This window comes from Parasteatoda tepidariorum, chromosome 2 (assembly GCF_043381705.1).
Source record: "Parasteatoda tepidariorum isolate YZ-2023 chromosome 2, CAS_Ptep_4.0, whole genome shotgun sequence".
Lineage (NCBI taxonomy): Eukaryota > Metazoa > Arthropoda > Arachnida > Araneae > Theridiidae > Parasteatoda > Parasteatoda tepidariorum.
In genome coordinates this window covers 70,978,463-70,992,530 of record NC_092205.1, presented here as the reverse complement: position 1 = coordinate 70,992,530, position 14,068 = coordinate 70,978,463, and the positions used below count along the sequence as shown (strand labels likewise).

Sequence of the window (14,068 nt, the reverse complement as noted above, 5' to 3'; positions counted from 1 at the left end):
CAAATAAAGCATTTACAGAATTTTGCATAATAAATTGAAAAAAATCGAGAAATAAATTCGAGTTAAGACTATATTAAAATGATTAACACCGTTAATCGTAAATTTCCCTTGCAAGCTTTTCAAAAAATTATGCAATATAATTAGTACGATTCTAAACTTGAAGAAGAATGAGAACTCTTTTTGAATATCGGTGAAGAATGTTTCCTAGTAGATCAACTTTAAAAACATTGTTCATGTTAACAATAATCTGTGCAATAGGCCAAGTAATTTTTTCTTCCAATTTTTTTCATGATAATCGCAATTCAAATTATTTTTCATAAAACAAAAATATATAATAGAGTTAATTAAAATAAATCTAGCTATTTAATAAATATAAGCGCTATTTATTAATCTAATTATTTCTTTGAAGAATTAAATCATTACTATAATTTAAATGCCAAGAAGAAATTGATAGTTTTTAAAAAAAATACAATAAATAAAATAAAATTATGTATAAACTATTTGTAAACAAAAAAAAAACCTTTATCAGAAAAAAGATATAGGAGGAAATAAGACAGTATAGCATAATTCGAGCCAAAAGCTTCTTACTATGAAGCAGGTTTACCGCTAGATAACTTTGTCATTATTGAAACGTTAGTATACAACGTTAGTATGTTTGCATTTTCAAATGCGTTTTTCTGTAATTAGACTGACTAGTGCACTCTATTATTTTAAAAGTAAGCTACTAATATGCCAAGCTTCATTGCAATGTGAGTTTCTCAAATTGTGTTCTCTCCTTGTGAAATAAAAAAGGAAAAGAAACATTTGTAAATACTGCTAAATAAACTTGTTTTAAATCAAACTGCAGAATTTTATTAGAACTTGATGATAGTTTTAACTTTAAGTAATTTAACAAAATGTCTAATAATGAGATTTCGATTTATGTAATGGATAATTGATTTGTTTTCTCAATTTCAGGGGATAAAATATTGAATGTGACAGTTTCTTTTTCAAACATTGTGTATGAAGATGCTTTAACTATACTCAGCTATGCATCACCTTATGACGTTCAATTAGAGATTGAAAGAATCCCAGACAAATCCAGAAACACGCCTACTACTTCGAAAAGGCTTGGTTCGTGCAGCTTCAACAACAGTGGTCAAAAGCTGTTCCATCCCCTCTATCGCAGTCAGAGCATAGACGATCTCACACAGATCGACAGAGACACATTCCCATCCCATGGCATTGGTCCGAGACGCTCTCAGAGCATCGGTGTTGCTGCCCATAAGCTCGCTGCCCACTTCAAGAACTCAGATTCAAAACTTGAAGACAAAGATCGGAATCCAATGTCACTTGTCCTCTCTACCACCGGCTCGTTGAATGAGAAAATGCTTGCAAACGTCATGTCGGATGGCAGTCACCATAAGAATGGATTGCAGTGGGAGAAACGGTTCGAAGACACTCTGGAGAGCGAAGACTCCAGCGTCTTGAGTGACAATAAACGTGATGCAAAATCAATGACTTCCACTTCAACTAGCAATGAGAAGACGGTCATATCTACTAAAGAAAGTGCAGTTAGAAAGTCAAACGAGAATTTGGTGGCATCAAAGAATTACAAACAAAAGAATTCTAAGTACCTAGATTCGCCTTACAATAATGAAAAACTTGAGATTCATAAATCACCTATAGATAAAAATGAAATAGATGGAAGTGTGACAGTGCAAGTTCACCAACCAGAACGCATGAGTGGGAGAAGAGCCAAAACCATGGCTCAGGCTACAGGGGCTCTCTGGCAATTGGATCAGAGTATCAGAGACGATGATAGCTCATTGTCCAATTTAGATTCCCCTCGTTATTCTCAAAGAAATACGTCAAAAGTAGACAATTTACCACACTCGCCTGTTGATAGATTCTCTCAACGGGAGGAAGGCGATGAATCTGATGTGTCAAGGGACTCGCTAGAGACGTCAAGTGATAAAATTGGAAGGCAAAGATTAAGTGAGCTAAAACAGACTACTGAGATTCGTAATAACGGATTGCCATCCAGTGCCATTAATAAACAATATCAAAATGATAAAAAATCTGGCATAAACATGAAAAATAATTCTGGTAAGGTGCCTGACAATGTACCGAGGATTCAGTCAGAACGTGTGTATGCTAATAATGTGATTAATAATTCGATGGTAGCTGTAGCTGGCAATACAGAGCAAAGACTACAGAGAGATAAAGCTAGTCACTCAGAAATAAAACCAGAAAATAGTCGCCATGATGGTGACAATTCTTATTCTAACCACCGAGAGGCTATGCCGAAGGAGTTACCACACCGGGTTGTTCCAAATTCCGCCAACGATACACATCAGTCTGTTAATTCTGAACATTTCACCCAGAACTACGCCAAGGCAACTCGAATTACTGTCAATGGTGAGGCGAGTGAACCCAAAAATAAATTTGTAGTAAACTCAGTCGCTCAGAGTAATTCACCAGTTGATTACAAACAGTACCAACGAAATGACTTGGAAGTTAGATCAAATTCAAATGAAAATAAAAGCAAGCCAAGTCCTTTGCAGCAGCAAGTTTTCAATAAAAAGACTGCGAATCCCGCTGGTATGTTTACGCAAATAAATCCATTCCAAATGCCTTCAAAGCAAAAGAATTTGAACTTAAAAAGTTGGGTCGGTCGAGAAGATTCAAATCGTGATAGTCCCATACATACCAACGAACTTCAACAGTCGCATGGGAACTATATCACTATCAGTGACACAGCTTCACAACAAAACAGGCGAAGCAATGCCTTGCCCGAACCTCATTCTTATAATCAGAGAATGGGTGATCGAACTAGGACAGTGATAATGTCCTCTTATGAAAACAGCCCGTATGGCAGTATACATAGTTCACAGAATTCTAACTTCAAGCACCACTGATTAGAAATTAGATCGCAACTTTATGTAGAGTTCTTGATATATTGTTTAAATGAGAAAAGCAAATTTATTTGAAGAAAAAAATGTACTTTTTAAATGTTTTGCACCACTTATTCCCTGGTTCTAAATTGATTTTGAAAAACGGGTATTTCGATCAAAGTTGCCATATTTTTTTGTCATGTACTAGAAAGGTTCGCTCAGTAACCTCTATGATTGCTACGCTTTTGTCATTGTTTTTCCTTAAAAAAACACATTTCACATTCTTCATAAAAACAAGTAAAAGTTAAAAAGTATATATTTTTTACAATTTTGTATGGGAAAAATAAATAAGAAATAATTTTAATCATGAACGAGGCATATTAATATTAGTACAACTTAAATAGGAAATGATTTTTACTTTCTCGAATTTAATTTTTTTTTTATACAAATGAAATTTATCTCTGACAACATGTCCTCTCTCTCTGTATTTTATTTATATATTTATTTTTTTTTACTTTTGACTCCACAAGACTATAACGCAAGCATATAAAATTAAAATTTCGAAATTTAAATTCTTAGCTGTCATTTTTTATGTTTCCTGATTTGGAGTCCATGTAGTGGTAGCGAAATAACTATCAAATTTGTACAATTGTAAGCAGGAATTATTTTGACTTTACAAACACTTAATATTTTAAGGAATATTGCAAAACCTTTTATATATTTATTTAAGTTATTTACATGTAGTGGTTATCAAAATTATTATGTTCAACTTTGTTAAGCCAAGATGAAAATATACATTTTCTTACCACTTTAGATTTAAAAAGAATATTTTCTGATAAAATCGCGAATTCGGCATCTGTGTCAATAAACCTACAACACTGGAAGGTGGGTCATTATTTAAAGCAAAGACTGTTTCAAACAAATAATAATTTCTAGGGAAAAAATTGGTGTTAAATTTACTAATGAAAAAGACCTCTTCAGTTCTTTTTCTGAGCTTACGTGGTAAGTTAACGTGGTTATAAACAGCTATTTATTCTCAAACTAATGTATATAATGTTAATTTTTTTCCAATTCATCGTAATTTCTGTATTTTAAGTTTCTTAGTGTTATAATTTTCTGCTCAATAAAACAAAATGTAACATATTGTTGAACATCCAAACCATCCGCATTGGTTTCGCTTTCGATTTTTTTAACAGAGAGCTATAATTGATGACTATGAAGAAATTTTAACTATTTCCTATTCAATATCAGAAAGATATTGCGAATAATTATAAATTATTGACTGTGGTTGTATTAACTTGAGAATTTAGTTAACTTTCTTTTTTATGTGATCAACTTATAGTCTTAAAAGTGAAATTATGAAGGTTTAAAATTTAGTAAGCAACATTGTGCACTGTTTGGGAGTTTTTTTTTTTTTTTTTNTTTTTTTTTTTTTTTTTTTTTTTTTTTTTTTTTTTTTTTTTGGAGCAAGTGAATTTATCTACAGTTCAGTTTTTTGCAGCAAGTGAATGTTTCTCCATTTCAACTTTTTGCAGCAAGTGAATATTTCTCCAGCCTAATTTTTTTCAGCAAGTGAATGTTTCTCCAGTGTTTCTAATACCTCATCTAGTAGAGGATGTCATATGCTTAACAATTCTAAAGCAATATACTTCGAATTGTTTTGAATTAAACTTATCATATGAGAAAAAGAATATTTTTTCTTTGCGCTAATTTTATTACGTAATTTTCTTTTTAGCAAATAATTGAAAATTCATTACAATAGCTTATTCTTAAACACGTTACATTTACTTACTTACTCCATTTACTAACCACTTAACGTTAGCTCTTGTATTTACTAAATTGCATTTTAGTAAATACGAGGAGGTCAGGTTTAGAATGCATAGAAATTTGCAAAACATGTTTTCTCTCCATATAACTTGGTATTATAAACAAATGTTCCACACATATTGTCGATCTTTCTATGAGTACTGACTTTCTTTCTATGAAAACTGATATTACTTTTTTTTTTCTTTTTAAGCAAAGCTCTTCGATTGTAATTTATACCTGTAAAATATTATATTGTGAATTAGTAAATGTATTCATTTTATTTATTTAATTATTTTTTTATGCATTTTTATATTTATAATATTTCTAAAATACTAATTAGTACACAGTTCATACTTATTGCTACAGAGTTTTAAAATATGTTTAAATTTGAGTTACATATAGCTTCTCGAGGCGAAATGAACCTTAAATATTTTTTAAAAAGCTGTTTTCCTTAATTTGAATAAAGGAATAATTCATAAAAGTTAAATAAAGTTTTTACATTTTAGCCAAAAATTGCAATTTTCATGATTCTTGACAGTTTTATTGTCTTACTGCAAAAATCGAAAATGCTAGCATTTTCTAAGAGTTATTTAACATGTTTTCTCATAAAGCTAATAAAATTGTAGTTTGTGTCTTTAAAATATTGTAATTTGCATGTAAATTAGTAAATGTATTTATATTTTTTTGGTTTTGTTTATATCCTTAAAATAGTTAAAAGAGGAAGACAAAGTTTAAATTATTGAATTTAATTGAAATAGGATAATACTTTAAAAATATCAAAATTTCAATTTGAATATTTTAAATTGATGTGTACGTCCGGGCTCTGATTCATTCAAAAAATAAGATAAATGAATATAGATTTTTGATTTATTTTAATAAGTGTCTCTGTACTAACTTTCAAAAAGTATTGTGAAGACGATTATAATACTCCACAATTTGTTTGTTGATCTGTTAAAATTATATGTGTATATAGAGGGAGCTTGTATTAAAAATTGTCTTAAATGCGTTTAAAAGATGGCTCGTTGTCGTAATCTTCTCTTCACTAATTTCACGAAAATCATTATTTCTTACTCTAAGTTTTGATTTACGTATTTATTTATTTTGCATGATGTGTTTATTTATTTATTACACAGAAAAATTTTAAAAAATGTTTTTAGAAATCTAAAACAATGCCTTATATTAATGACATTATTTTCTAGGGTCTTATTTTTCATTCTTAATTAGAGCAATAATTGAAAGTATAGAAAACAGTAACCATCCAAAAAAAAAAAAAAGGAAAAATATTCATGGAAAACATTAAATTTAGTTATTGGTCTTTAATTTTAACTGCTACTTTAATTATAAAAAAAGTCATGTCCAGAAAATTTAAAACCTAAAATAATTTTTCTTATAAATGATGTTGTGATCGAAAATATATAATATGCTTTTAATCTTCCTTAACGCCGATAAGAAGAGAGTACATTTCATCATCCTTCTTTTGTTAATTTTAGAATTCTTAAAATTTCAAAAATGTGTCTTGTGATTGGATCCCTGCAAGTGACATAGTGTGGATATCTCGATCCTGATTGGTTGTTGAAACGTAGCATATGTTTATGTTCGCAACTGTCCCTTTTCCATTCTATTTCGAGTAAGCCAAGCCCGTCAAGCATCAATTCTCTTAAGTGACGCATTCTATATTCTTGCACAAAGATTTTATTTCTTTCACTATATATTTCATGCTTAGCACAAAGACAAACATGAAGTCATGTAGAACATAAGCAAATTATGCGTCGAAGTTGCCAGGTGCACAAAACAAATATATCTCACGATTAAGATAAAATACATAAGCAAAAAATAAATCGTAAGTTAAGTAAGGAGCGTAGACGATAAAGAATTATCTTTCAACAAATTCAATGTGCCACACGGCACTGTATTTAATTGACTTGACTTTAACATTCTAATTTATGTGGAGAATAGCTCAACTTTAACATGTTATTTTGCTTATAAACGATCAGCTGGCACTGGCATAGGTCACATGTGTGAATATCCGTGATCGTCTTCTGGAAGTGCAAGTACCCAATTCGGTACTTGCAACTTCGAGAAGACGTGGAGTTATGCTTAATCATGTGATTTAAATTAGATTTAATTGGAAAACTGTAAGCGACGTCACGCGTGTTCGCCGAACCTGATTGGCTTCTGAATCTACAAATGCCACGATTTACCTACGATGACGTCACTTGCATGTATCCAATTGTTGCACAGATATGCCTTAAATTCTAAAATATGTATATTCTTTATTGTTTTAAAAATAGTTTTAAATATGGAATGCTGTGCCATCAACTTCTAAAGCAGCCCGTAATTTTGTAATTATTTTTATTTTCAAGTAATATGTCATTACATGTGTAACTTGTTGAAATATTTCAATGAATTGCAATTCAAAATACTAATAAATATCTGGGCACCACAGTTATTTCATTACTAAATGGAGTTCGCACCATGTACATAATAATTTAACTTGTGACTTGTTAATAAATATATTCTTTATTTTGATATTGGTTCAAGATATTCTTTATTATTTTAAACTTACTAGAAATATTTTAGTTGCCATTTGTAGTTGAAAACTTTGTTCTTAAACTTTTTTTCTTCAAAATTCTATGCTCTGGATATCTCGCCATTTGAATTTAAAATGTATGAATCGTGGATTTTTGGATATTTAATTAAGAAAAAGTGATTGTTTTCCGACTCGCCCGAAATAAACGAGAAATTTGAAAAATCAATAAAAAGAAAAACGCAAAATTCAAATTTTTAATTTAGTTACGAATGACGCTGCTGATTGGAGAAAAAAAAAAAACCCTTAAAATCTAATGTTTTTTTCTGCAGAGAACTTTTCATTGTAACTCAAATATTAGCATGCTCGTTTGCTGATTTTGCCCTTGGATACCATGTTGCAGAAAATTGTTATTTTTAAGATATAGTTTTTCTAAGTTTTCATTCTCATCCATAGATAAACTTAGCAATCAATTTTGAAATTTATTCAGTCTGCAAACACTGTTTTCTAAGTAAAAAGAAGCAAATCTTACAATTATATATCTTTTTTTTAATATTATAATATTCCTTTTTTCTTTATTGATTTTTCAAATAGCTAGTTCTTTTTGATAAATACGAAACTTAGATTTACTCGTGTATTAGCATAACAACTACGTATTTTCAATGCAGTGAAGATTTTATTACTCACTTTTAATGCAACTCGCCTTGATTGTTGTTGTTAATTTACGTCGCACTAGAGCTGCACAATGGGCTATTGGCGACGGTCTGGGAAACATCTCGGAGGATGATCCGAAGACATGCCATCACAATTTTGATCCTCTGCGGAGGGGATGGCACCCCCGTTTCGGTAGCCCGACGACCTGCGCGCGAAGTCGAGCACTTTACGGTAGCACAGTTTAACGAGGACCCATACCGCACACCCTCGGTCCCTACGCAGACTGATCCAAGTGGTCACCCACTCGCACACTGACCGCAGTCAGTGATGCTTGACTTCGGTGATCTGCTGGGAACCGTGTCTTAACGATCAGTCCACTGCGGGACTCGCCTTGATTGTGTATTATTAGACATGTGATCTAATGATCGTCTTTTTTCACCAACTATGATGTGTTAGAGATCTTAAATTTTGTACAAGTGCGTATTTCCTGTGTAAATACATGATTTTTATGTTTTTAAAAGCATAAAAAGTAAGAGAATTTTTTCAAAACATAGCCCAAAAAGCATGTAACCATACGGCAACCTTGTTTCAGAATTTTATTTTTATTGTCACGAAAATATTTGCAGTAAAAACCTTTTTTCAATAAAGCAGAAATTATTGCAGTTTTAAACTTTTCATTCTAAAATAGTTGAAAATTATGTTTAAGCTTTTTTTTTAGAAGTAACTTAGGTAAAATGATCCCTTAGGTCCTTAATAACGTTTTAGCGCGGACGTCACGATAGCGATAGGATCAAATTGCATTGTAAATTAAAATTTCATGACAAGGTGGATTTTAGCTGAGCATGCAAGACGTTGCGAAAAGAAACCTTATAATTACCCAGATTTAAGTTAATGTTCACCTTGAGATTAGCTTTATTCAAGGATTTTTTTCACGCTTGAAAACCCTAAAACAACCTCGATTTCAGAGAAGGTTGTTTTCCAAGGTTTTGGATAAGGGTAATATGCGTAGAACAGAGCAGATTGTCACAGATCTGCCACGCTACCCCCTCGCAATGTGAGGGAATTGCAGGACCAGTTGGTGAGAGCTTGGTACCAGATACCTCAGACTACCTATCAGCATCTTGTGCAATCAATGCCACGACGGGTGCTAGCAGGTTTGAGGGCTAAAGGTGTTCCTACATGTTATTAGCAGGGTGGTCATAATTTAATGGCTCTTCGGTGTAAATTTAGGAAAGTAAAGCGTTAACCAATGCAAAAAAAAAGCATAAAGCAAAGTAAAGCATAAAATTAAGGTAAAACTCAAAGTAAAAAAGGTAAAGCGTTAAGGATAAAGCAAAGTAAAACGCAAAATAGTAAAGTAAAGAGAAAATTATAGAGTGTGTAAAGTAAAAAATTAAGTTAAATGTAAAGTAAAGCTTAAAATCAGGTGAAGCTTAAATGAATGTAAAACGTAATTTTATACACTGTATAAAATAAAGTAGAAAGAAACCAGCGTAAATTAACCCATAAAATACAAAGAAAAACGCCGACTTTTTAGGCCTAAGAAAATATGGCAGAGGTGAATGAGAGATCATTACAGGGGTTGGTGAGCAGAGCGAAATTCCACAGATATAGTAGGACTCTCTCTCTCGTAAAAAATTATTTGGAAGAATGCTCAAGTGGGATATTTTACCGCACCCGTTGTATTCGCTGGACATTGCTCCTTCTGATTACTGGTTGTTCCGACGAATGCAGCACGATTTGGCAGATCACCAGTTCACTTCTTTCGCAGAAATCGAAAATTGCCTGAGAGGTGGGAAAAAGTAGTAGACAGCGATGGACTGTGATATATATACAGGGTGGTCCCGAATTCATGGTACAAACTTTAATGGTAGGTACAGGACATTGTAACAATGATTTATTGTATAGGAATGTATAGTCGCAAGTGACGCGGTGAGGCGTAAACAGGGGAAATAAAAGGAAAGAGAAATGGAGTGATCGGTTGGTATCATTGCCGGTAGAGGGCAGTAGTGTGCAGTTTGGTGCTCGATGGATTGGGCGTGGNACAAATGCCACGATTTACCTACGATGACGTCACTTGCATGTATCCAATTGTTGCACAGATATGCCTTAAATTCTAAAATATGTATATTCTTTATTGTTTTAAAAATAGTTTTAAATATGGAATGCTGTGCCATCAACTTCTAAAGCAGCCCGTAATTTTGTAATTATTTTTATTTTCAAGTAATATGTCATTATATGTGTAACTTGTTGAAATATTTCAATGAATTGCAATTCAAAATACTAATAAATATCTGGGCACCACAGTTATTTCATTACTAAATGGAGTTCGCACCATGTACATAATAATTTAACTTGTGACTTGTTAATAAATATATTCTTTATTTTGACATTGGTTCAAGATATTCTTTATTATTTTAAACTTACTAGAAATATTTTAGTTGCCATTTGTAGTTGAAAACTTTGTTCTTAAACTTTTTTTCTTCAAAATTCTATGCTCTGGATATCTCGCCATTTGAATTTAAAATGTATGAATCGTGGATTTTTGGATATTTAATTAAGAAAAAGTGATTGTTTTCCGACTCGCCCGAAATAAACGAGAAATTTGAAAAATCAATAAAAAGAAAAACGCAAAATTCAAATTTTTAATTTAGTTACGAATGACGCTGCTGATTGGAGAAAAAAAAAAAACCCTTAAAATCTAATGTTTTTTTCTGCAGAGAACTTTTCATTGTAACTCAAATATTAGCATGCTCGTTTGCTGATTTTGCCCTTGGATACCATGTTGCAGAAAATTGTTATTTTTAAGATATAGTTTTTCTAAGTTTTCATTCTCATCCATAGATAAACTTAGCAATCAATTTTGAAATTTATTCAGTCTGCAAACACTGTTTTCTAAGTAAAAAGAAGCAAATCTTACAATTATATATCTTTTTTTTAATATTATAATATTCCTTTTTTCTTTATTGATTTTTCAAATAGCGAGTTCTTTTTGATAAATACGAAACTTGGGTTTACTCGTTTATTAGCATAACAACTACGTATTTTCAATGCACTGAAGATTTTATTACTCACTTTTAATGCAACTCGCCTTGATTGTGTGTGATCTAATGAAACATGTGATCTAATGATCGTCTTTTTTCACCAACTATGATGTGTTAGAGAGCTTAAATTTGGTACAAGTGCATGTTCCCTGTGTAAATACTTGATTTTTATACTTTTAGAAGCATAAAAAGTAAGAGAATTTTTTCAAAACATAGAAAATTAACTTCCTATATCCAATGGGCTTATCTGATTAAGAAAAAATTACTATTAGAACAAATCACATTTTGTGGTTGGAGCAGTAATTCTGAACTTAAATCAATGTTTTTTTGTTTTTTTTAAAAAAAAGGCCTTTTTTATATTCCGATAGCACTTTAAATATTTATTTGAAAACGTTTTATATGTATAAAAGACCAACAGAAGACCTTATTAGATCACAGTGCCCTATCGAAAAAGAGAGATACTCACTGTGTTTAAACCTATGTCAAGATGTTTACAAGAGAGACACAATTGACCAAGCCTTAAAATCTATCGCACTTACTGTACCCGGAGCACGAATGGCTACATATATTCACAGACGATTCAAGATTGGCTGAAGGCATTAATGCAGGTGCCGGAGTTTCCTGCAACCTTTTTTCATTTTACACCCCGATATATTCGTCTAGAACAGCCTTCGATGCAGAAGTATCGGCAATAAGCGTTGCTCTATCATAACTTCAGAATCACCTTGAGAAATTCAGTAACGTAGTCATCCTCTCTGACTCCAAAGCAGCACTCTAAGCTACTGCTTCCTCCGAAGCCCCAGCATCTGCCGACATTTTACATTGTCGTCAAGCCCTTCACAGGCTTGACCAACACAACAAAAATTTCACCACGCAATGGGTACCAGCGCACTGTGGACTTCAAGGTAACAAAACTGCAGATTTCTTGGCCAAAAAAGCCGCCAAGATTCTACAAATATCTCTTAAGCCAGTTCCTTTCTACACCGCAAAAAGGCAAATAGAAATCTCTCCTCGAACAACATTTGAGGCAAAACTCCAAGAAGCAAATAAAGATAAGGATTGGCTAGAAGGAATTAAAGATATTCCGTCATGAGAAAAATCTGTGACCCTTTTTCGACTTGCCACTGGCCATGACTGTTTATCAAAACACCTGTACGGAATCAAAATCTTTTCAAGCCCCTTTTGTCCATTATGTAACCTGCAAGAAGAAATATACGCTAACCATCTGAGACGTTGCCCTGCACTTCCTCCTGGCAAGGATCGATCAAGAAAAATTCAGGCCCAAGGCCCACCAAATTTTCCGGGTCCCTTACAAAATATTTTGAAATTAAATTACTGAAGAGTAGTCCTAATAATGAAGAAGAATCTATTGAACGGCACGATTCCTAAGAAATTTTGAAAGCAGACAACTAATAGAATTAGAAGTTAGAACTAATAGAAGAACTAATAGAGAACTAAGATAATGGAGTTAGAACTAATAGAAGAAGATTATTTTTCTAAGATAAAGTTTACGTATCTATAAATTAAAGCAAAATATAAAACAGCAAAACAATGCTATATCAAAATAAAAATAGTTTGGTGGCCAAAAACAATTGAAATTAGTGATTTTTGCCAAAAGTCACTGATTAGCCGAATTATTTTTTTTTATTTAATGCTTAAACCAACACAAAGCCAGCCCACCGTTCATTAGACTTTTTTCTAATTTTTGAGGTCCCTCAGAAATTGTGGGCCCTAAGCCGATGCCTATTGGGCCTAGGCGATAATCAGGTCCTGTCTCCTGCGCCCTTGTGGGAACGTTATTGGCGGGCGAGATACATTATTAAAGACCTATAGACTTTTTTCTTTTTGTAGCTCTTGTTTCCGTTTTTTGTTCTTTCTTTGTATTGTTCTCAGCTACAAATTTGTCTTTCATGTCTGCCATTGGAGAAAAAAAATAAAAAAAAGCGTTTTATATGTTTAGGGTCCACCAAATGTGAAATATTTATTTAAAAGAAAAAACCGTATTGGTTGATGGATTGTTGTAGAACAGTTGTATAGTCAAGCCGTGATGCATCTAGATCTGATATAACGGTAAACTTCCATTCCTTCTTAGTGTTTGCCAGCTTTATTTTATTTCTTTTAAATCATTATTTAACTATAATTTTACCGATCTAAATCACTCGGTAGAATTTAGTTTCTATTGCATAATATTTTTCCTTCTATGTGTATCAATAGTGTTCAAAATAGACGGCGCATCCGTATTCGTCTGTCGAAAAAAATTGCTGCAAGTTGGTCATTCCGTTTCACGAGGATGGATAATATAATGCGCATGCATAAATACTTTAAGTTAAAGTAGAAATTTTAATTTTTAGGATTTTAATTTACGAAGAATTTTTAGGATTGCATTCCCATTAAATTGCCCATTGTTTCTTTAGATGATTTGAAATTCCAATGGACAACAAGTCAAATTTTCATTTTGTGACGTAGCTAAGTTAACTGTTAACCAAGCTTAAAATCAAAACTTGAATATTTTCATCTTAATTCTGCTTCATCATTGCTCTGAATATAAACAAAAAACCGATTCAGAAGCGTGCGAAAAGGTTTTCTCTCTAACATAAACAAAGCAGAGCTTATTACGTAATAAAACCTTCTTAGGAGATTACCTAACTTACGAGGCAAACATAAACATTCAAACCCAAACAGTTTAAAAGCACAACCCCATTCAAAACTTGATTTCATTTACCTATTATAGGTCCTCTTTTTCCTATTATTGTTTGTCCCGCAGTGGACTGATCGTTAAGACACGGTTTCCAGCAGATCACCGAAGTCAAGAAACATTGGCTACGGTCAGTGTGCGGGTGGGTGAGCACTTGGATCAGTCTGCGTAGGGACCGAGGGTATGCGGTATTGGTCCTCGTTAAACTGTGCTACCGTAAAGTGCTCGACTTCTCGCGCAGGTCGTCGGGCTACCGAAGTGGGTGTGCCATCCCCTCCGCAGAGGATCAAAATTGGTTTGGCATATCTTCGGATCATCCTCCGGGATGTTTCACAGACCGTCGCCAATAGCTCATTGTGCAGCTCTAGTGCGACGTAAATTAACAACAACAATTCTATTTTTGTTATGTAAAATATTTTTGTGGTTTATAAAAAAGAATTTATTTAGCTTACTATATAAATTTAAT

The 14,068-nt window shown here is 32.5% G+C and overlaps 1 protein-coding gene across 2 annotated transcripts in view; it reads left to right on the top strand.

The window, feature by feature from the left end:
* The window catches only part of LOC107436423 (bromodomain-containing protein DDB_G0270170), a 99,098-nt gene extending 95,795 nt beyond the window's left edge, over positions 1 to 3,303 (top strand). For both annotated transcript variants that reach the window (XM_071177709.1, XM_043041870.2), the window contains one exon: positions 958 to 3,303. In XM_071177709.1, the coding sequence (XP_071033810.1) occupies positions 958 to 2,900 (1,943 nt within the window). In that variant the 3' untranslated portion in view covers positions 2,901 to 3,303. The remainder of the gene's footprint in view (positions 1 to 957) is intronic.
* Positions 3,304 to 14,068: the final 10,765 nt, after the last annotated feature.